The sequence below is a fragment of the Choristoneura fumiferana genome, chromosome 13, assembly GCF_025370935.1.
Source record: "Choristoneura fumiferana chromosome 13, NRCan_CFum_1, whole genome shotgun sequence".
Taxonomy (NCBI): domain Eukaryota; kingdom Metazoa; phylum Arthropoda; class Insecta; order Lepidoptera; family Tortricidae; genus Choristoneura; species Choristoneura fumiferana.
In genome coordinates, this window is record NC_133484.1 from 13,317,377 (window position 1) to 13,342,664 (window position 25,288).

The 25,288-nt window shown below is 36.0% G+C and overlaps 1 protein-coding gene and 1 long non-coding RNA gene across 2 annotated transcripts; both read left to right on the forward strand.

Moving 5' to 3' along the window:
* Positions 1-7,341: 7,341 nt before the first annotated feature.
* On the forward strand, positions 7,342-9,420 carry LOC141434389 (uncharacterized). The gene is made up of 2 exons (XM_074096811.1): positions 7,342-8,358; positions 8,455-9,420. Exons 1-2 carry the CDS (start codon positions 7,443-7,445, stop codon positions 8,868-8,870), a joined length of 1,332 nt encoding a protein of 443 aa, XP_073952912.1. The 5' UTR covers positions 7,342-7,442; the 3' UTR covers positions 8,871-9,420.
* Positions 9,421-11,151: 1,731 nt separating this feature from the next.
* On the forward strand, positions 11,152-22,660 carry LOC141434095 (uncharacterized). The gene is made up of 2 exons (XR_012452011.1): positions 11,152-11,540; positions 20,176-22,660. It is a non-coding gene; the product is annotated as an uncharacterized lncRNA (long non-coding RNA).
* Positions 22,661-25,288: the final 2,628 nt, after the last annotated feature.

Here is a 25,288-nt window from a genome sequence, read left to right on the forward strand (position 1 = left end):
GTTCCTAAAATAATCTATAAAAATATCCGCAGCAACTTTACCAAAAATAATAATAATTTTGTAACCCACTTTATTCACACTTTTTGCGCCCAATGTGCACCCACTCCTGATGGTATCGCCTCATAATACCGCGAGAGATTATGCCTGTGCGTGTGTTTGCCAATCGAGGGGCTACCCGTGATAACGTCAGATCGGTGACGATTTCTTTTTAATCGCCAAACGCTGTGAGAACGCGCGTACTGGCCAGTATACCTCCATCTTGATTCATCATCATCATCATATCAGCCATAGGACCTCCACTGTTGGACATAGGCCTCCCCCATAGACCTTCAGCTGCCTCGGTTGGAAGCGGCTTATATCCACCGTGAAGCCGCGACTTTAACCAGGTCATCCGTCCGTTGGTTGGACCTCCTACGCTGCGCTTGCCGATCCGCGGTCTCCACTCGAGTCTCCAACGGCCATCTGTTCTCCGTGCTATATGGCCTGCCCATTGCCACTTCAAAGAGCTAATTCGCTTGGCTTGGCCATCTTGATTACAGCAACAATTTAGTATAAACCTTTTTATTTACCTATTCTCTTCATTTTACTTGCTGGTTTTCTTGCTGGCCAATTAAAAAAAAATCATAGATGCAATGACGATTTTTTTTTAATAAACAAATATGGCCTTGGCTTGCTACGAGATTCCTTCAAATCTAAACTGAGACCCGAGTTGCTTAATTTTTTTAGAAAGTAGGAAAAAAATATTGTGACGTTTCTTTTTTAAAGCTGACTAATAATGTAGGTAGTCTATAACAAAAGGAAAAATTCAAATAATGAAATTATAAAAAAAACGTCTATTGCAGTCAAAGGGATGAAGTGTGACGTCTTTGTTTTCCTAAAAACCTTATCTTGCTTTAAAGGTGCCGATGTCTATTTGAACTATTGTTCAAAACGTAATTATCCTTAAACACTGCTTTGTCGTATTTTTTACTATATTGTCAAATATTGGTCAAAGTTGTGCAAAACAATGACGCTACAAGTTTTTGCGAATTTTAAAATAAAGTTACCGTAAAATTGTACGAACTCTTCGGCTCTTTGCTTGCTCAGGAAACTTTCTAAAAAAGTATTTCTGTTTTAAAAAAAGATTCTTGGTTTACGAAAATATGTAAGTATAGGTATGTAGGTAGGTTGAAATAATTTGGTTCAGAATTATAATTTTTCATTCACTTTATGTCGGTTAGTGTTTGTATTAAAAGAAAAAAACCTATAAACTCAAATACTTAATTACTGGTACTGTGATTTTCTAAACACTAAATTAGTTTAAAATACCATCTTGCACTGTTCTTACGTATGCAATGCAGTCTCTTTGCTTGTTGGTTGTTGCTTCCTTTTCTGACAAACTCAGTAAGAAAGGGACGCACTGAGCAACGAGCAAAAGAACGACCCACATGCCAGCCACTCCGCAAACAATTGAATTTAGTTTTGCCTAGCTTATAAATACGATCTAAGTTTGTTTGTAATTTGTATTTTTTCGTGTATTAATCAACTGAACTATCTGTAAAATGTAGTCAAATGATTATTTTGTAACCATTTTAAAAAGTCAAGCAGCTACAGGTAAAACACTTAAGTAGGACCTTCTTGCATGTAATATACTTAACCGTATCCGTTTAAAAAAATTGACCTTCCATGTACAAAAAATGATTTAAGTTCCATATTAATTCACACTTCTTTAATGCAAGAGGAGCCTTTGTAATAACTTTCAACATGAAGTAGCAGAGGGCCTACTCCAAAATTCGAAAATCAAAGTTCATATCGTGCCGTCCCTCTCACTCTCGTATCAGAGATGGAACGACACGAACTTCGATTTTAGAATTTCGTAGTAGCCCCGCAGGTTCTTTCTTACCCAGATAAATTTATGTAAATTTTTATATTGACAAATTCTTAAACGGTGTCCCGCTTGAGTCCATAAATCTCAAATTAATGCATGTTTAACAGTAACAGAACCGTTGCTGTTGACGAAAAAATGGAACAAAACTGTCGCGATCATGGTACAATTGTCATCATTAGGTGAGACTAAATTTGTCATTGTTATTCTTTCTTATATTTAAACTACGGACATCGCTTAGGTACAGAGGTTACAATGAATTTTTTTTAATTTAAGCATTTAATTAAATAAAAAATTGTCTACATAAATTCTTCTAAAATGTTTTAACGTAAAAATGTTAAAATATACGTCATTTCATTACTGTACGTTTTTATAACTAATAAATAAATAAAATCTGTAGTAAAAACCTACACAAAGTAATAGCATATATAAAGCTCTAATTATTTAGAACAAATTGCTTATGTTTACTGAGAAACAATACGAAAAATTAAGTCTCTCTACGTAGTGAAAACTACAATTTTAGAAAATATGAATAAAATACTTACACAGTTCTTAGCTACTTGGATTTGAAAAAAACGTATGTACCTACTCGTAAATAACGTCAGAAAATTAAGAAAACATGCGCGAATATTGTTATAAAAACCGGCTAAGAGCGAGTTGATCTCGCGCACTTAGGGCTCCGTACAAATTCCGCCGCTGCTCCCCAATAGGTACTGCGTACATTTTGCTTAGAAGCAAGGCTCCGCTAACACTGCATTTTATCGCTATACCGCGTCGGTGTAAGGGACATCCATGTCGGTGTACCTACCTAGGTATGTTGGGAGAGTGTGTGTGTAAGGCACATCTGACACTACATCGGATCGGAACCTAATTACCGCTCAATTAGAATTTTCCACTATAATTCTAATCGCATTATTTCTAATTCAACATTACTTTACTACTTTCGAATAGAATTATCACAGACGTGATTTAAAATAAAATATATAGAGTTATGTTGACGTTACTCTAGCATTTGTTTCTACCTTTTCCCTACCTCTTAAAAATTTCGACAAACACCCATTGTTTCAAAACAGATAACGAGATAACAAACCCTACTTATATATATAGGTAATTTCCGTGTCGGGAATTCGCAACAGCCGGGAGCAGGTAAGCTTTACAACACGTGGCGGCATCTTCTGAAGTATTCTGCGATTTTTAGAAAGCATTTTATTGTTTTATGACCCCAATAAAAGGAGAAAAACATGTTTGTGTTTCGTAAAGAAGCCGTCTTCTGTTTACTACCGCCGCGGCTCCTTTACATTCTTACAATAGGTTCGTAACACGTGGCTAAATTCCATTTTGTTAAACTATGACGCGAGAAATATCGTGCGAGTTAGGTACCATCAGAAAAATATGTGGTATATCTACCATCCTAAAGTTGATAATCATTTGCATGTCATAAAACAATAATGTCAATAGACGTGTCTATCAACTTGAAAGTTCGACTTTAGCAACATATCCATTTGATAGGAACTTGTTTAAAAAATGATTGACCCTTATTGGCATTGGTTCTATTATCAACGGTAATTTAAATTTTATTATATTACGTCACACTCTGGTGCCGTTGCGAACAGCGCATTGACATACTGCAGCACGTTAACCAGCGGCAACTGTCTGCGAGCATTACAACTAGGACCACAGAATAAGTAATAGTAAAAGCTAGGGCGATATTTATCACACCGACCAAATAAGGGTTTAAAATACGATTGGAAAGATGGAATTTGTTCTGTTACATAGGTACATTATTATGTAAATTGTGTGAAATACATAGATTGAAATGGTACGATAGCTGTACAAATGAATGTTGCTAATTTATAATTTAGCCGAAAGCATAACATTAATTATCTTTTTAAAGAGTCTCGGATCGTTGTAAAAGCTATAAGTTTGAAATAACTAAGAATAACACTTTATTTCTCCGCCTGACCCACTCCCTGTATTGCACAAAGCCCACGCCAGATGTCAAAAACCTTTTTCGCGCAAACCATAAATTAAATAAAAAGATCCAAAGTAAATACCGAGCGAAAGACCCGCGGCAAAACCAAATACAATATTCTGAATAAGCCATCGATTGATTTCATAAGATTAATGGGAGTATATTGTCAGCGGCACTGTATGACGGAAACGTTTGAATTTGCGCAAGCAAAATGTGTTTTATGGTTCACTGTATAAGAACTAACAAGAGTCATTATTGAGATCTTTTTAGTTGGCACAGCAATAAATGCTTTTCTGTTCGTAGTAGGCCTGCCACAAAACTACACTTTGCTACGCTGACGGTTGATATCATTTTCCATTTTCAGTGAGTACGAAGTTACGCTCCTTTGATTTTGTGTTTAAACTGCCGCGATTTCGAATAGGTTTTAGAATTTGGTGTGAAATTGAAATTAAACTTTTTTATTTGCGTCAGTAGGGCATAAGGTGGAATATGGGTGCAGTTAATCCGATCATTAAATATTTGTTTGTTCGATTTTATAAACCTATATTTTTATTTAGATTGGACTTTAATTTTAATGGATATGAAAATTAATGGATTGAATCAAATATTTTGAGTTGCGTATCAGTGTTTGATGCCAGTAAAATATTTATATGGCTTATTTTAGTTTGAGTAGCAAGTTATCATTAAGGATTTTTTTTGTAATTTTAATATATTATGGGTGGACTCTCAGACATTTTTTTTAATTAATCGAAACCTTCTTTAAATAACAAATGGATGTACCATTTGAATTTAGGCATGTTAAATCTTTATTGTACAACTAGCCGTTACCCGCGACTCCGTCAGCGTAAATTTTGGCTTCCACTATCCCGCAGGAACTATGCAATTTTCCGGTATAAAAACTATCCTAAGTCCTTCCCCTTGACTCAAAGTATCTGTATACCGAATTTCATCTAAATCGGTTCAGTGGTTTAGACGTGATGAAGTAACAAACAAACAAACAGACTTACAAACTCTTGCATTCGCATTTATTATATTAGTCGGAAATAAGAAATAAACACAAATGACAAACGTTGTGATACATGTTTATACATGGGCGACCTTATCTCGTTATGGGATCTCTATCAGTCAAGCTTTGAGTGGACAAGAGGAAGACGTCCACTGTTGAACAAAGGCTTCCCACTTAAAACGCCATAATGAACGATAACTCGTCACATCCACCGGTTGCCCGCAGCTCTCGTGATGTCATCAGCTCACCTATATATTGAGACAGTCAAACTATAATATTGCATGTATATAAATAAAGGAGAGAGGATATGTTACAATGTATTAAATAAATCAATGGTCTAAAAGGCAAATAATATGCAAATATAAAATTTTGAATTTTCTATTATGACAAGAGCAAACGCGAGAGCATGCTTATTTGTATATTTGGCATTGAAATGTTAAAATTCAAAATTTTTCACTTGCCCCATTTGTCTTCTTGACCATCGAACTTACTACTTAAATAGTTTTTAAAGCGTTCCTTTGAGATTTTTGAGAGATTCTTGATCTAAAGATCTGGCCATACCTATCGTCTCTGAATTCACACTACCGATGACCTAATTTATACTGCCGCCAATTCCCGTACTATAATCTAGGTAAGTATAACCCAATAAAGGCAGATACACAGTGGGTGTGCGCATGTCGCAGCAGATGTGAGGTTGGGAGGTGTGTTTAACAAAGCATGCATATGTCACTAAGTTAGCTTTGCTATTGGGCGTTGGAAAACGCGTACGTGTCGTGATTGTGCAGCTTTGACTGTAGGTAACATACACCTAATTTAATAAAAAGTAAATTTATGTGTTAAAGATTTGAATTAATTGGAAATTTTATGTCTACTTAGGAATGTACGATAGCTATTTTTATATTGTTAAAAATAAGTCGTTTATAGATTTTTAGAATTGGAATTATTTGGACAATATTTAATACGTTTAGTATATTTCCCTACCCGCTATTTTTTACCCAATAGGTAGCTAATATTTTAAAATAAAATAGTAACATGAAATGAACACTTGTACAAATAACAAAACATTTAGGACTGCTTGTCAATGATATCGTAGAATATTCAATATGTACTTAGTTGGTAAACAGCTATAAGATCGACCCACAGTGCAACCTTATCTCAGTAAGCAATTTTTGTACTCGACAAGAAGTCGTCGGTTCCCGTATTGTGATAAGGTTATACTGCGGGTAAAACTTACAGCGGTTCACCCAAAGCATTTGTAAATTAAGTGTTTGTAGGCCTCTTGTAAAGTAAATATTGTATGTACAAAGATCTTGGCTATGGATATCACAAAGTCCATCGTCTTAGACAACTATTTCCTTTTTTGGGATTTTCAGCTTTGAAACAGATGAAGGAACTAACAAGTGGATGGCCTGATAGAGACTAACGCTGCTCTAACATTCGCAATTTTAACCAGAATCAGTTCCTGAAGCTCAGTATCTAAGCACATGGTGGTTTTTGAATTCGCAGCATTTGTGCGCACGCGCTTGGCCGCATACTGCGCTATTGTGCGTCCCCCGATTGAACTGTTACGAGAGAGCTATGTTCGTTACAAAATCATACAGGGTGTCAAGAAAAATCAATGTGAATAGATCGCAAAGTGCTCTTTTATATCTCCTTTTTATACCTACTAAATATCAGCATTTTCGGAAAGAAAGACTTTCATAGTCAAGAGAATACGTCGCAAAAAAACTCGGAAGAAATTCATTTTTCAATACAAGAATTATATTGCAATTCACATAATCTATTATACCTACATGTGAAACAAAGTAAGGTGATTGAGTTTCTTGCTGGTCTGACGTTGCTCAGTATTTAAAATTTTAATCTACGTTTTGGATCATGCCTCTGATTCTATAATCTTTGGGTCAAATCAACAGATTTTAATATCCTTTTAAAGCTTTTCATTCTATAAAACAGAGTCAACTAGTCTTTTACTTCTATGAGAATAACAATTAGATACTTATTTTTTATTATGATAGTAGGTATTACTAATTGGTCTTAAAGCAAATTATTTTGTAATTATGGAACTGCCTGTATAAGTTTCATCGCCAGCGCAGCGCAAAAACGCGGCTTTACACTAAACCTATAATAGAATAAAATCAATCTATACACCCTCTCCACGCACACCACGACAAGTCAATCAATGATTTTCCTATTTCTACACACGCACACAATCAAAACCCAAAATCGGGTATTGGGAATATTGGCATTGTAAACATTTATGGGATTTTAGCAAACTATTTCGACTAACGCCAAAATTATACCCGTCTCTTTCTTACTTTCGACATTGGATGGGTCGCGATGCCGCCAAAGAGGGATGGGGAGCCCGGTTTTACAACTACACAGAGGGACAATGGCGACGCTATTGTTGAAAGTACCCCAAACTTTTTTTAGGTCACATAAAAGTATTACATTTGTTAGGGATATGCTGCCTGCATTCACTTATTGCATTCGTTTCGCAGTCAACAGAGGAGAAGGACCAGTGTCGCCCACGCAGGCCAGTGTTTGTGCTAAATCTATTCAGTAAATGATCTAGTGCTAGTGAGTGAGATAAATAAGGAAGCATGACGTCAGCAGCGACGACAAATCGTGCGCGTGATATGTGGAATAATTGTGGCGAAGTGAACGGACCAAGTGACATACAAACAAAACAGTATCCTATGATGCCAAACTTATACAACTACCAAAATAACTATGCTCCAGGTACGGATTACTACCCGTATACAGGTACGGAATTTTATAGAACTCACGGTAATAATGAGCAAACTAACAGCATTGTCAAAGCGGAACCGGGTAACTATCAGAACTATCAAGCAAATTATCATGACGGGCATGCTAATATTGAAATGATAAATAGATGGAGAGAAATGAATTACTACAGGCAGCAGCAACAGCTACAGGAGTCTTATAGATATGATCAAAGAAGTAACTCAATACCTAATCAAATGTGTTTAGATAATATAGAACGAGAAGACTCGAGATCAATTAATTCACCAGGTCAGTGTAGTTTACCAGAAACAAGCTACGGTTCGCCACAGAGTGCAACAAGTAATGCTAAACCTGCTAGCCCAGATGTAGAAAACTGTACAAAACTGAGAACGTTACTAACAAAACCGCAAACAAAGACAAACCAATACAAAACTTACACGCAAGAAATATTGCAGCGGATGATGAATCAAGCAGATCCAATTACGGATTGGGATAAAAACAACGAAGTAAAAGCGGATAAGGAATGCAATTTGTCGCAATTTCATGGTGGATATGAGAACGCTGTGGAAGGTCAGACGTCAATCAAAAGCCATGCGACTGTAGGTGGGGCGGCGCTCGCGAAAGAAGCGCAGTCATCGCTAGGTGCCGCCGATTCCTGTCAGGACGTGACGAGGGTCGAGGCAGGCGGGGACAATGCGGATTACGCTGAGAGCAAAATGGCCGCTGCAGCCGATGTGCAAGGATTCTACCCATGGATGAAAAGTATCGGTGGTAAGTTATATTGCATATCAACCAACAAAATCATTATAAATTCGGTAACCAGATATTAACTTTGTTTACGCTAATCATTTATTTCTATTGTTTCAGGCGAGGACAAGAAAGAAGGATCCAAACGAACCAGACAGACGTACACTCGGTTTCAAACGCTGGAGTTAGAAAAGGAGTTCCACTTCAACAAATACTTGTCGAGACGGCGTAGGATAGAGGTGTCCCACGCACTGGGACTGACTGAACGGCAGATCAAGATCTGGTTCCAAAACAGAAGGATGAAAGCAAAGAAAGATGGGAAATTGAATTCATCTCCGGATCCGTATGGCGTTGAGGATTTAGGCGCAACGTCTCTTGGTAATATACCAGAGTATATGGACACAAGGCAAATGCCACCATTGTCGGATTATGCAGGTTATCACATGGGAAACGGAGCTCAAGCGAGTGTAACTCACATGCCTGGAGCAATACCACAAAATTGTATGATGCCGCCGTATAATTTGCCTAAAATGTGACCAATTCAGTCCAGCAAACCATAACGTAGAACCAAAAAAAAACATAAACATCAATATAACTTCATTAATTCAAATGGAATTACTGCATCTCGGTCTTGAACTTGATTGCCATTTTGTAATAATATTGTTTGGGTTTAAATATGACTCACAATGGTGAGTAAGGGTAGTGACATTTCACACACGGAAACCTTCAGAAATGTTTTCTTATTCAATCATTGTTTTTGAGGTTGATTGATTTGATTTTGTATTTTGTTTGGGAACCTCAATAAGTTTTTATGTAAATATCGTTTACTTTAGTACCTTAACACAGTAAATAGAGGCAAATTATATTCTGTAAGTACATTTAATCACTTAAGAGCTCAATATATAATCATAAAAAAGTCATGTAAATATTAATGTTAAGGAGACACGTTCCTATTAAGTTAAGCTTACATATCGTAGTGAGATAGTTTAACATAGATATATTTTAAGGATGACTATTTATCAATATTTTTGTACTTCTCTAGTCACTGAAAAGGCGCTATAATAAAGAGGAGTTTAGATTCCTGAATCCCATAAAAGCTTTTATTTATATATTGACGGCTCTCGGCCTACAATTTAGATTTAGAGACAATATCGATCCGGTAATTGGTCAGTATCAATTCATCATCATCATCATCATCAGGCGGAAGACGTCGACTGCTGAACAAAGACCTCCCCCTTAGACGCCACAATGAACGAGAACTCGCCACTTCCATCCACCGGTATGCAATTATGAATGTGTATTGAATAAGTTTGAATCAATTAGCCATTCAAAATTAAGTGAAGTCAATTCAATGGCAATAAACCTACATATTTTACAATTGCAGCATTTAAACTTAGGAATGCAATTGCCGTTATCGCTCGTTATTTTTCCAGTAACTCATGTCCACATTCAGTTTTGATTTTATCCATTTAACTTACACACAAAATAGTTAATCTGTAGAATTAAACAATAAACCATTTTATCTTCAATAATTCGTTCGAAACTAACTAGCTCCTTATATAACTTGAATTTTTATCGTTTGTATTTCGGTACCTATCTATTGTTCATCATCATGAATACAACCTGAAATCCTAGTCTTACCTTTAAAATACCGTTGATTTTATCTCTGCTATTTTGTTTTCCAAAACCGCCAGTATCTTTACCCAGTATTCATAAGTATTCTAAGAGTCTTTAAGTGTTAACAAATTAAACCATCGTTGGTTATCTACCTAAGCGTTTTAACCGTTTGTAAAAGGGACCCTTTTTTATGCAAAACCTTTGCAAAAATCCCCAACTATGCTTTTGGCTTTGAGACTCATCCGTTTAAAATAAACCTTCGAACAATGCGTTAATTGTTAACAATGTTTCCCTTTCGGCATAGTTCGAAAGGGTTTGTAATAAGTTCATTGCTCTCGAGGGACTGTAATGTGCAAATGTTGACGGTAATTTTGACATGTTTTGACTGGCCGGCTTTGGATTTTGTAGTTTTGCTTAGTAATCCTGTTAAAAGTTTAGCTACTTGTAGGCAAATACGTTTTTGTTGGAGGAAGTGAAAAATTGTGATGGAGGTGGCGGGGCGGTATGCAAATAGGATTATAAAAATACTTATGTTTTTTTTCATTTCTTGACAAAAGGGGTTTTGAAATTCTTGCTATGATTTGTGAACAATAGTCAACTTAACGTAAGTACCTAGGTGTTACGCCAGTTAAGTACTATCTAAATACGATGCAGTGACAAATGCAAAATAACACACTATTTACTATTTTTTGTATTTATACCTACTCAAATGACGGTTACCTAGCTAAACTTTGATAATGAAGTGTTATATAGTTCGAAACGCGTCAGTGATTCTTGTGATCTTAGTAGGTAATAGTTGGGTCTATATGAATTACGTATTGTTTGATAGGCAAGAGGGGGGTGGGTGCTGCGTGTTGTAATATATGTGTCGCGCAGACGTAGCTGTGTTGCACGGTTTTAGAGAAGAAAAAAGTTAAATTAGTGTAGTTCAAGTAACGTCGAAATCAGTCACTTATTCTTCATTTTTGGCTCTGAATACAGTCTGACGCAACCTAAATAGCAAAGGCTTGACATTACAACCACTCAGTCATCATAAGTATCATCATAAGCTGTAAATATTAAATGTATTTTCAAAACTATCAACCATTGGGTGAGCAATGAAAATTTCACTGTTTTGTATAGATTAGTTACTAAATCATTGTCCAAATGTTGTATGTAGTCTGCTAAAAAAAATATGTGCTTGCTTACAACTTAGAAATAGCATTCAAGAGCAAATTTTAAAATGATATCTAGGCCATTAGAGCAACAGTCTGCAAAATCTGCACCTAACTTCATTGCAGTCAGACCCCTGCTCTAGAAAGTCGACCCTCAATTTTCAATAGAGAATCACAATACACAGCGTGAGCGGGACAATAATATCACTCCAGCTTAAGTTAGAAGGAGAGGTAGCATAGCATCCCTTTGTTTAGGGGTAGGTCTGGACTACGCATGCGTGGACATTCTTCCAAAATGGCTGCTTGAACGCGGTACGGATTTCGTTGTTATTTCGTTTGATTTTTATGTTAAATGTGAGCCAAATCTTTAAATGCAATGTAAAGGAGTTTTGAAATTCTTAGTAGCATCCACAATTTAACACATGTGAATTATCAGTAAGTAAAGAAGATAAGACGGTGAGTGACATGTGTTTTTGTTTAAGTTTTCATTCTAAATGACAGTGGTATAGTACCTCTATTAATCTGAGATGTAGTTGTAATTAGAAGAAATCATTGACATCTCGGTACTAGTAAGTCTACATGTTTCTTATATCAAAACGGTTCACTACGCATAGCAAGTTTGTTGAGGTCCGTGACAGGGTTTGTGTCAAAGTAATATTGATGATTGATGCACCGCGTGTTTTGTTCTAAACAGCCAGTCTAGTGCCGTAAGGTATGTACATAGATGTCGATGGAAGAAATAGTTTCTAAAAATTTATGTTTACTGATATATATTTGACTAATTACAAATTTAAAAAATGATTCCGCGATTGTAATAAAAATTACCGCCATCTATTTTCTTATTATGCAAATTTTACACGTTATTTTACGTAAAATCTTTGTACCGCTTATAGATGAGTCATTTTTGATCACTGGAGCGAAAGTTCTATCATAATTGTTTCTTTCTTGTTACATTTCTTTAGGCTTATCATCAATTCAGTAACAATAACAACACCTCAATATGTTTACCAAAGTTTTAACTACACCCGCTGTAATTCAATTTCAGTCTTAAGTCTTTGGAAGAACCGAGTACTTCTGGAGTCTTTTTGTTTTTGAATAGCAACTGGAAGTTGGTTAGTCCACACATTGAGCAGTTCGCTTGAATGTCGGAGCTAATTAATCCTAGTCGAATAAGGCTGGCTTCATTGATGTCGGATCAAAAGAACCTTCTAATGGATATTTGAATGCCACTATAGTGTGTTTCTTTGGCGTTTGGAATCGTTGAATGCGTCAGGGCTAGGAATGGGTTCAGCTTTTTAAAAACATGTTTAGCCGAGTTTGTCGTATTTTAACAAGTAGGTAATACTGAACTGAAGCCTTATTAATTTATTGAATCAGGCGTTACTTTGCGGACACACCTAACATCTGGTAACATCTGGTGGTGGTGTCTGACATCTGGTAGTATGGTGTACGGCTGTGTTGCTCTGAAGATGAGCTCTGGTTGAGTTCGAAACGCGTTAGTGTATTGTGGTGGTGGTGATAGATGGGTTTGTGTGATTTGTGTGTGTTCTTACAGTGTGGAGGTGGAGGAGCTGCATGAACACGCATATCTTGCATAAACTAAGCCATCATAAGGTCGCGGCCTTATTGGCTAACGCACTTAGAATCATGATTGTTTTCATTTCTTTCTGTCACACAGTATAAGATTAGGATAAAAAGAGATGGTGAATGTGATCGCCAGTGCCAGAGCGTTAGACAACACGGTCACAAATCACAATGCTTTAAATACGAAACTGCAGTAAATTAACAGTTTTAGAGCAGAATACATAGTATAATAATAATAATAATAAATATCAAGAGACAATTCACACCAATTGACCTAGTCCCAAGTAAGCTTAGCAAAGCTTGTGTTATGGGTACTTAGCAACGGATAAATATAATTATATAGATAGATACATACTTAAATACATATTAAACACCCAAGACCCGAGAACAAACATTCGTATTTTTCATACAAATATCTGCCCCGACACGGGAATCGAACCCGGGACCTCAAGCTTCGTAGTCAGGTTCTCTAACCACTGGGCATCTGGTCGTCTAAACACTAGCCTTATTCATAAATGCTGTGAGTTTGTCTTTATCGGTCATTTCAATACCACAGCATTATTTTATTTTTAGTATTGTATATTTCCGCTTTAAGCGAAAAAAATTTCGCTTAAAGCGGACGGTGCTAGATTGCCAATCATCAAGGTGGTGAGGATGAAATGACTGACGCCTACGCGAAGTACGGTAGGGAAACGGTACGGTGCTGTACGGTGGTGCAGGCAACAATCCGAATACTTAATTCATCTGAGCACTCCCCATGATATATAAGGTGCAAGATGCAGAGAGATGCATCATTTCAATATAATATTATTGGGTTAGATATAAATATAGAGTTATCTACCTACACCCCTAAAAAGATTTTCATAATGGTTTTTGCTATCCCTTCATATATATCGGTTTTAAAGTAATACTCTATAAATTAATTTATGACATGCAGATGCTGATGCATCAAATTTATTTGAAACACGATATAGTTTTACTAAAACCTACAAGATTTACCTTTTTACTACCTCTTAAATCTGAAGGCCGCATATTAATCATAATGTGGCAAATAAATTTATGTTCAAATTTTTGCAACTACTTTCGTCACACCAATATATTATGTTATTTCTAATACACATCTCGTAATATTAAACAGTACTTAAGCTACTTTCATCTTATCAAGTTTAACGAAGGTCACCGCGAGCTCTAGAGCGGCTCTCTTTGATTAGCTCTCGTTATCTGAACTCGTAAATTACAAGTAATTATGCGCAATAAACAATTAATTTTACTTTTTAAAAGCTAGTAAAGATTGATAGTGTTTAGTCGACTTTGATCTTTCAATGAAAAAACGTCAATTTCAAATGTCCAGATTTGGAAACACTATCCTATACCCAAGTAAGTATCCACCTTCAATAGATAGATGATGGGTACTTATATTGTTATTTGATATATGTAAATAGTTAGTAATTGAGTTACTATAATGAGCTAGTAACTGTGAGAGCTGTAGACCTCGAGAGTTGGTCATTGCATAGCCTAAAACTGAGTAAATGTTCACAGTGCACCTAAAAACACTCATGGCTGAGCTAAACTTGATGCAAAATCTTTAAAAGAAAATTTCACTAAATATTGATTGTTACTTGTTTTTTGTATATATTTTGAAAAATAATCTTTCAATCGTATACAACACTAGCTCTACATTGCAACTTGCAACCACCTGCGTACATAGCCTTACGTAGCCAGCCGCACAACTCCGTCACAGCCACGTCACAGAAACATCCGTCCGTACAAAAACGGGATCGACAAAAGATTCTGCATCGCATTGTCCGTGGATCATTTATCAGAAACGCTTCGGTGGCGTCGTTCGAAAGCAGATCGGCTGATCAATGTAGGGGGGTCGGACGATTAAAATTTTTGGTGTACGCTAGCTTTTTGTTGACCGGTCTAATAGGGAATGGTATGTTGTTTTAGAGGATATTCGGAGGGAGATTTTTAAATACGCGAAATTTTTTAGGTAATTCGCAACCTTCTTACGTTGATCCTCGGCTGTAACCAACTGTTTTTATAGGTTTTATAATGCTAAGGCATATTTGCAGCACATCGCTCGAAGACCAGACAAAACTGTTGGAGGAAAAAAATCCTCGAATGGCAACCGGGCATATTCGTGTACAGTTTATTTTTTTCTAAAAGTGAAAAAAATAAATAAAGGGACACCTGTACACGAAAATGCCCAACTACGAATCAGCGACGAATATGCATATCAATTTTTTTCCATTTACGTTTAAATTAAGAAATTTAGTGAATCAAATAATTATAATATAATGTAAGGTTTTATTAAGGTATTATTAAATATCTCTCAAGCAGAGGGTCGTTTCAAATCCCGGCTCGCACCTCTGAATTTTTCGAAATTCATGTGCGGAATTACATTTGAAGTTTACCACGAGCTTTGCGGTGAAGGAAAACATCGTGAGGAAACCTGCGAAGCAATTCTATGGTGCGAGTGAAGTTCCCAATCCGCACTGGGCCCGCGTGGGAACTATGGCCCAAGCCCTCTTGTTCTGAGAGGAGGACTGTGCCCAGCAGTGGGACGTATAATGGCTGGGTATTTTACATGTCTGCAAGCAAATTCTGTATTAGATGTTAGTAACATAATAATATAAAAGGCTTCATTTACATCCTCGCTCCGCTCAACTATTTCCATTAGAGCTGTACTGAGCTGGTTCATATCAAACACATTCCTCGCAAAACATCCTCCCACATCTCTGGTGGAAACGAAGCCTACAGTGCTTTCATTCTAGCACGATGCGGGTGACACTTGATGCACCGTTTCGTTTTACACAAAAAAAGTTTCTGCGGTCTAAATATATGGAAGTATATTTCAGTTGTAGCCTGAATATGACTGGCGTAAAATATTTGAACATGAAGAACTATGTCATACGAAATAAATTTAACCTATCAGATTTTTATAATCAATTAATAAAGTACAAGGCACAATTAAGTGAAGATACGTAATATGCATGTAACTTTAATACCAGAGACTCGTTAAGTGATGGGATCTAATGGACCTTGAGTTATATCGGTACTTATTAATTGATGAGTAACGACCATTCTTGCAAACTCCGTGTAGCCTTACAAAAGTGGCAAATAATATTCCAACCTAGAATTTCACGAATATTCTTATCATAATTAGCGTAATAATCGGATTAATGATGACATTCATTATGATTAAGATTTTAAATTATAAGATTATCGACTCTTTCGACACTTTCACTCTCTAGTCTGCGATATTGACAGCTATCACCCGCACCATTCTAGAATGAAAACACTGTAAAGTAGAACTGGCCAACTTTGAGTATAAATTGCTAGCCGCGTTTTCTTTTTCTGTAATAATTTTAAATTAAGAAAAATCGATAACCACAAAACATACAAGTGCAGTAGCCCAATCAGAAGCAATTTTATATTTCTGACCACTAGTTATTATGCACATCAATTACTGCACTGATCGCGTCTGCGCCACCGTTTAATGGTAGTTATTATAATATTGCAATTTAAAAATTTAACGCCCAACCAAATTTATAATAACTTAATTTCAAAAGTTTTTCTTATAGCATCGCGTATAAAATTGCCTTGGTAAGACATAATTGTAAACCTAATGTGATACTACATTAAAAACATTGGTGAAGCTACTTTTTTTTAAGTAAAACCTCTTAGCCATACGTGTTTTTTGATGTAAGTAAAATACGTGTCATCAAATCTTGTATAGGTACATATATTTCGTATGTAAGAACCGGTTAATAGAAAAAAAAAAAATAATAGATAAGTTTTATAAAATATACATCGAGCTTCCTTGGTTTGCGGATCTATTTTCTGGACTTTAAAAGCGAAATCAGTTACTATACTTGTCAGTCACATTTCAAATCAAACCTCACCTGACTGAAATATAATTTAGCACGACGTGGCTAAGAACATAAACCAGCCAACCAATTTAATCTGAATCCTGTACAATGAAGAAATTAGACGAAAGTAAGTTTAGATCGAGTATTGCGGGGGTTCAAGTTGAGCTGGACGGCGTCAATGTCACTTATGTGTTTAACCCGGCGAGTGGATGGAGGAAATGATAGATGGCGCTGGAAACGGCCCGTAGCGAGGGATACTGTCTGCGGGGAGAAATGTAGAGCTGATAATACATCCTGCCCTGCAAAGATACGTATATTATCTTGTTTAAGTTTTGTTAACGGGATTACTTACACCTACTTATAATAACTTGAATTAACAAAGTTTACTTGTAACTGTTTTGTAAACAACTTAGGTTACTGTCAGAAGAATGACTTTATTTAACCACAAATATAAAGATAAAAAAATCTCTTTGTGTGTTTGTACTGATAATAAAAATTTACAGAAACATAGTCGACACTAACGCCTTATATATTATATTTTAAAACATGAAAATAATCATATTATATAAATTAAATACCAAAAAATCACATAATAATAATAATATTTCTATATCTTATTTTTATTTGTGATTGTTTGGTACCTACATATATGGATAAAAATATTTAGAGGTGTGAAATATTTATTCATATACCCTATTGAGTTATTAAATCAGTATTTTTGTCTTTATCTGCCACTTTGGCTTTGCGGCTTTGCCAGACACAAACAAACATATAATTTTATCAATAAGAAGATTTCTTACTTAATGTTAAAATTGCGGTTTTAAATATTAGGTTTGGTAAAAACAATACGAAACAGCCAGTGTTTAGTGCCATCTAAAATGAATGGCTTTTACTTTATTAATTCATTCATTCCTTATTTTGACTACAAAACGCTGTCCTATATATATACCGTTTCTTATTAATTAACTTGGGCGCCTTTCTAATAAAAAAGAGTTTTTATTATTACAAGCTTTTCTTTAGCTTGCCCTGTTTGTTTATTTATTTATTTGTTTGGGTCAAATCTTGGAAGATAAATTTGAGCCACTTCCAGTGGTCCAATTGACTTGGATTTTGGCTTCCTTTTGTAAATCTGGTGACAATACAATAATCGGGTAGTGACATCTTGGTGGTCTTGCCAGGATCGTCTCCGCAGGACGGAACTCCTCAACGGTTAATAGCATCGACTTGAAATTTGGTACGAAAATATAGTTTGGATGATAATGCAAGTACAATCAACAAAAAGTACATTCGGCAAAAAAAGGTTGTATTAAAAATTACATTTTTATTATAAGCTTTTTGCTGACTATTTTTTGTTGACTGTACTTGCATTGTCATTTAAACTGCATTTCCATACCAAATTTCAAGTCGGTACTATTAACCATTGAGGAGTTCACTCCTGCGGATACGATCCTGGCAGGACCACTAATATGTCACTACCAGATTATTGTACTGTCATCAAAGTTACATAATTTTGTTAAATTTCAAGTTAACTGGACCGTTGGAAGTGGGTCAAATTCAGCTTCCAAGATTTGACCCAAACAAATAAATAGACAGGGCAAGCTAAAGAAAAGCTTGTAAATACAAACGGGGTGTTTACCCACTTTAGGAAAATCCAATTTTCCCACCGTACTGTCGACCCTTCGCGCTCACGAAATTCCAAATTGTTTTTGACTGACAGCTAAATGTAAGTTAGCATTGTTCGAGTGACGCACCCGCAGCTCGGTTGCCCTCTCTATACTTAATTATTTCTACGGAATAACCCTCCAGTTTGAGGCTCGAAGAATGTGGCGAATATTTTGTACTTAGGTTTCTAAGAAAAAGAAGAGTTTTAGAGATAAAAATATTCTGTGCTTTTTCAATGAGTTTTTTTTTGTAATGATAATAGATCTTAGATAATGCCAAATGAAATTTAGATTTTTTTGAAGTAGAAAGTTTTTTTTAGTTAAGTTTAAATATTCATGTGGTAATTTATGAATATGTTTTGTAAAGTTATATCACCTGTTTTATCCCGGCCTATATACATTCCATTGCTGGTTTTCTAGGCACCTCCTCGCACTACTGGATGGCCTTGAGTTGTAGTTCACACGCGATACAGCACGCGTTTCCAGCAGCAAAAAAATCACTAATGGTTGTATTTAAAAGCTGTTGGTTTGACCTACCTATGGCTTCTTGAGCAGAAAATCGTCGATTTTAGCCTAGGTTTTTGAAATTACATTTGAAATTAACCATAAAACAGCATCTGTATGTTTATGTGTATGTGTGTGTGCACCATTGTGCATGTGAAGTTGCCAATCTGCACTGGACTCGCGTGAAAACTATAGCTTCAGCTAAATATCTTTTTATTTGAGAAGATACCTGTACACCGTTATGGGACGTATGTAGGCCGGAGATAATTACAAGTATGATTATACGTATTGTGTGAATATAAGCATAGGATAAGATCTATTGCAAACGACCAATGTAAGCGAACCCTTACCCGGTAGATTGACAGGCCAAACAAAACAAAACTTTCAATGGAAATTCCCTTAAAGTTTCCCGGCTTTTTTCCCCGACACTAAGAAATCTCATTAGAGAACTCTTGTTTTACTTTTTGCTTTTGAATTACTTTAGAATAGCTGGATAGTTTTTTTGCTGGTTCCATTGTTGTTTGTTGGCTAGTATTTTAATGGACGGTTCGTGCTTTGCAGTGGTGGATAGGGGCCACTTTGTACAGTCAAGTGTAAAAATATGAACTTATCCAACGTTTCAACAATATGTACCACAGACTCTTATTCCGACGTACCTAATAAGCCCGTGGTAATATATCTATGAGTGGTTCGAATAGATACATATAAAAGTAGAAGAAGTATAGTAGAAGTAGGTAGTTGAATTGTTCGAATAGTACTATATTATATCGAAAAGAATGGTCCAATAGAAGTGAAACAAGTTTTGTGATACCCTATACTTTAATATGTTATTGTTTATGTATAAACAGAATGTGCAAAATCATATTATAACTTATTTGTGGAAGCACACAGAGTATATAAATAGCATTCTATAGGGAAAACCTCATATTTCATAAAGTAGATACGTTTACGTAACTGGATACATCTAAGAACGACCTTCACTCATCTGTTTAATGAATAAAAAGCTTTTTTGATACATATTATACAGAATTCTGTAGGCAATGACCTTGAGAAAACTTTGAAGCTTTATCTTATCACAGAATCATCAGATTGCTTCCATTTCGCCCTCTTAAAACACACATAATCACCCAGGACTCAGGTAATTTACAAAAACTCGTGTAATGTTATACAAGTGCCTGCCTGTACTGGGATTCGAACTATTTCAACCCGGCCTCTTAATTCAAAAACTGGAACTCTAACCTTTGGGTTATTCTGACCCTGTATTACCTACGAAGTGCAAAAATCGAACTTCGTATCATGCCGTCCCACTGACGCTTATACTATTTAATACAAGATTTAGAGGGACGATACGATACGAACTTCGATTTTCGAATTTCGTAGTAGCCCCCCTGTTGGCAATGTCTATCTCGTTTTGTGGAAAGTTAAAAGTATTTTTTTCTGTTTCAGAGCGTGCGATGGAGAAACATGCTGAGCATCATTTCGAGAGCGTATTAATTATTATGAATACTTATTTATTACTAACTATTCCGTTAGGGTGGGTGCTTGTGATGATTCAGCGTTTTTGCTGAGTTTTTTTCGTCATTACCGTTTCGGCAAGTATTATTGCAAGAGAAGATGCGCAGGGTTAAATTTTTATGCAAACTGAACACATTACCAATACTGAATCTAGCTTTATCAAAATTCTTGCGACTTGTCCTTACGCTTGTGCTAATAAACGTGAGATGGTAATGACATTTAGCCAAGCGATCAAACGCTCGAATATTCACCCTGGTACAGAATTAACATCATAATGCATACAAGGTGTTTAATAAAAGAACTGAAAACCAGAAAGTACTTAGTTGCTCAAAATCGAGAGTAGAATGCTTTAAATAATTTTTTTAGTGTTTGTGTATTTAAAGCCAAAACGCAACGCAAAAAGAGGGGTGTTATAAGTTTGACCGCTATGTGTGTCTGTGTGTGTGTCTGTCCGTCTGTGGCACCGTAGCTCTTAAACGGGTGAACCGATTTGAATGCGGTTTTTTTTAATTGAAAGAAGGTTTTCTAGCGATGGTTCCTAGACATGTTTTATCAAAATCGTTTAAGCCGTTTTTGAGATATTGAACTTTGAAGTGACAACGTCGGGAGTTTTCCAACTTTTTGTTGGTTATTATTGTACTCAGTATTATAGTTACGAATGCTACATTCACCAATTAACTAACGTTTTAGCGTGGTTGAATACTATTTACACAAAACAAAGATAGTTCAGAAGTCAATCTCCAAACAAGTGCGCTCGAGCAACGCACACATAGACACTGCTCACGGACACGATATCTCGGACCGGTTGGGACCAGTGCAAGCGTGAGTGCCATCCGCTTGAGACATGCGTCTGTGCCGTCTGTGAACTTTTTTGTGCAAAAATGGAGCAACAAAAAAAAAGTTATTATTACTGTTCAGTGGACGGTTGCTTAAATTAAATAATGAATGTCGCCAATAACGAAATCGTCGCAAGATATTTTCTGTGACAAATTTATAATATAACAATGACATTAAAACTAAAATATTTTAGTTTTTTTTTTTTTTTTTTATTTGACTGGATGGCAAACGAGCAAGTGGGTCTCCTGATGGTAAGAGATCACCACCGCCCATAGACAACTACAACATCTGGGTATTGCAGATGCGTTGCCAACCTAGAGGCCTAAGATGGAATACCTCAAGTGCCAGTTATTTCACCGGCTGTCTTACTCTCCACGCCGAAACACAACAGTGCAAGCACTGCTGCTTCACGGCAGGATTAGCGAGCAAGATGGTGGTAGCAATCCGGGCGGACCTTGCACAAGGTCCTACCACCTGCAAAATTTTAGTTCTTAATTTATATTTCCATTCTTCCCGTTTCATTCTCAACAATAAATCAAACAACTAGATACGAGTGCCACTACCACGATAGTGTTTCGGTGCATAAGCCATAGTTGACAACCTTAGAGCGACCGCCGAGCGTAGGTATGAAAAGTGAAGTACATACATGAGATTGACTTCTGAACTTTTTTTTTTTTTTTTTTTCGACTGGATGGCAAACGAGCAAGTGGGTCTCCTGATGGTAAGAGATCACCACCGCCCATAAACATCTGCAACACCAGGGGTTTTACAGATGCGTTGCCAACCTAGAGGGCTGAGATGGGATACCTCAAGTGCCAGTAATTTCACCGGCTGTCTTACTCTCCACGCCGAAACACAACAGTGCAAGCACTGCTGCTTCACGGCAGGATTAGCGAGCAAGACTATCTGTGTTTTGTGCTATTTAGTTAATTTGGTATTGGTTGTTTTGCGTTCAGTTTGATTTTCTTCTAAAAACGTCGAAGCGCAACTTACAAATAAAATTATGGCAATAAATACAATCAATTAACTTAAAATGAAAAAAATATTTTTCGGGTGTATAAGGTTTTCAGTTATTTAATTAAAACATTGTTTATTCAGAAGGTTGTAAAAAGTAATAAAAATAACTGAAAGTTAATAACTTCACACGCTGTCTATATGAGAGTCGGGGGCGACTCGCTTGACAGGGGTGACTGTTTGACTAATGGTGTTAAACGCCTTCTTAGTTTCCCTGAGACTGAGTTAGTGTCGATGTGGTGATGGTGAAATACATACATATAGGTACATACATTATCATAGTGTTTAAGTAAGTAGTATTTTGATGTTTTAATTAACGTGTTTGTTTTATTTTGATGTTGTATTTAATTATTTTTACTAGCGTTGACATAATTGGAATATTTTTTTTACTAGGTTAATTATTCCTTCTCTTTTGTGTACCTATATTATTTATTTTAATCCTAGTTTTAATTTTAATTTTATCTTTGATTATTGCACGCCTATCGGCATGCTGCATGCCAAACTTTTCCACCACTGTAATCAGTTATACATACATATGTTTACAAATAAATCACTTTGGATTTGACTTTTGACTTTGACTTTAAATTTGCAATTGTTATTATCTCCAGATTTTATTTGAAATTATCATGGTATGAAAAGTACCTTTTACCTACTAATTTTATTAAGGTTTAGTTTCAGTTTTTTTTTTAGTTTTTTTATGTAGGTAGGTATGCTAAGTTTAGGATAGTTTTATTTTAATTTACTTAATTGTTAATAACTGTTTTCTGTTGTATAGGTAATAACATTTTGTTTAGCTATATTACACTTTTTACCTCAGAGTTTACATACAAAACGGAAAAGATCTTGAGGAAACCTGCGAAAAGATTCAAAGGTGTATTGTAGGTATGTGAAGTTTTCAATTCGCTCTGGGTCTGCGTGGGAACCTGGATTCCTTTTATATTGCATAATATCGATTCTCCGAAATACACTTCGCATAACAGGTATCTCATATTTTTTTATAGCCGAATGATACTTTTGCATAATCATAACTTTGCATAATTATCAGTTCGAACAATAGTCATTTCTCTGAATATTAAATAGAAGAACACTCTTATCGCCGATTATACTTTTGCAGAATATTAAATAGCAGAATATTAGTATCACCGATTTTTATATGGCATAATGGCATAGCAAAATACTAGTTTGAACTATTGTATTTTCATGGCATTTTAAATAGCGCTGACTTTAACATGGCGTAACATAGTTAAAGGAACTAACAGCTACCATAAGAATGGGTTAAAGTAAGGCCAGTAAAATAAACGTGCTGCAACAGCAGCAGGCAAAGCGCCAGAACAGAACGGCAGCTATATGGTAGGTTGGGTTACGTTAGAACTGCGACCAAGCCAGCGCGCGAGCCGAGCGAGCGAAGCGACCGTGCTGCGGCAGCGGCCGGCGAAACGCTAGAATCTTACTGCTGGCAATAAAAGTTAGGTTATTATAGAACTACAATTAAAACAACGCTGGGGTGTTTTTAACGCTTCAGCATTATACTGAGCCAGTGTCAGATTCACAACCGTAATGACACATAATAATATTGTGTCTTGTGTTGTGAATAAATGTAATTTAATTGCAAGGAATGTTAAGTAAATTTTTATTCTGCTTTTAATTATCCTTATGCAAAATAATATTATGAGATATGTCTTTCTGGGTAGCAACTATTTGAACATATAAATATTATTCTCATCGATATTATGTGTTGTTAACATTCTGCTTTACAAAATTATGAGAAATAATAGTACGAGAAAAAATATATGCGAAAAGTAATTCGGTGATATGATGATTCTGCTCAAGGTTGTTATGAGAAACGAAATTATGAGATTCGATTTTATGCAACATAATTAGTGAACCGTGGGAACCTATTACTCGCGACCTATCTTATTTTCACACAAGGGACGAGCTGCGCAGTTTGACATACCTATATAGGCCAAGGTGATGATAATGATGATGATATTATATTACATAAATACAATACAATACAATAACTCTTTATTGCACACCACTACATAGTAAGCAGTACAGAAAACACAATAATATAATAATATTTTTGAGTTTTATTTTTGTCCCGTAATTTTAGACGAAAAACCATTAATCCTTAATTCCTAATCCAAAATGTTCCTAAATTTGAAGTTACTGCAGTCATCCCATCGCGCCAGCTAGTGTCACGGTTTCACGTTTGTGTGTAGGATGATACCTGCAGGGCTACTACGAAACTCGAAACTCGAAGTTCGTGTAGTGCGGTCCCTCTGACACTTATACTAATTAATACGAGAGCGAGAGGGACCGCACGACTCGAACTTCGAGATTCGAGTTTCGTAGTAGCCCTGCAGGTATCATCCTGACGCCATCAGCATCAGCATCAGCATAAATAACAAATAAATAAATAAATATCACGGGGCAAATCACACCAATTGACCTAGTCCCAAAGTAAGCTTATCTTATCTTATCTTATGTTTAGGGGTCCTTGCGGATACACTTCGACCCGTAGGGATCTTTTGTGTAATTACCCCTCCTTCGCACTTACTCTATTGCCTTTATCACCTCGTCCATAAATTGGATGATTTGACGTAGCGGTAGTGCCTTAAAGTCTCCTGGTGCGGGGTATCCGTCGCCAAAGAGTCTCATTCTTGATCTGGCGAGGGCGTCAGATTCACACATAATGTGTTCCATTGTTTCGTCTTCCTCGCCACATATTCTACAGACTTCATTGTCCTGTAGTCCCATCTTTACTAGTATGTGTTTAGTATTGAAGTGACCTGTGAATGCCCCGACGATATGTCGGAGTTGTTTCCTACTGAGTGTCCAGAGTTTTTTAGTCCAGCTTGTGCTGACATTTTCGATGAATCGTTTTGAAAGCTTAGCAAAGCTTGTGTTATGGGTACTAAGCAACGAATAAATATAATTATATAGATATAGATACATGCTTAAATACGTATTAAACACCCAAGACCCGAGAACAAACATTCGTATTTTTCATACGAATATCTGCCCCGACACGGGAATCGAACCCGGGACCTCAAGCTTCGTAGTCAGGTTCTCTAACCGCTACATAAAAAATCATAAAAAAGTAAAATCTTTAAATCCTATTTTTTTTAAGTAGGTTTGTTAAAAATAAGTTACACAAGTCAGAACTCTATCATTAAGGTTGTGAAAAACT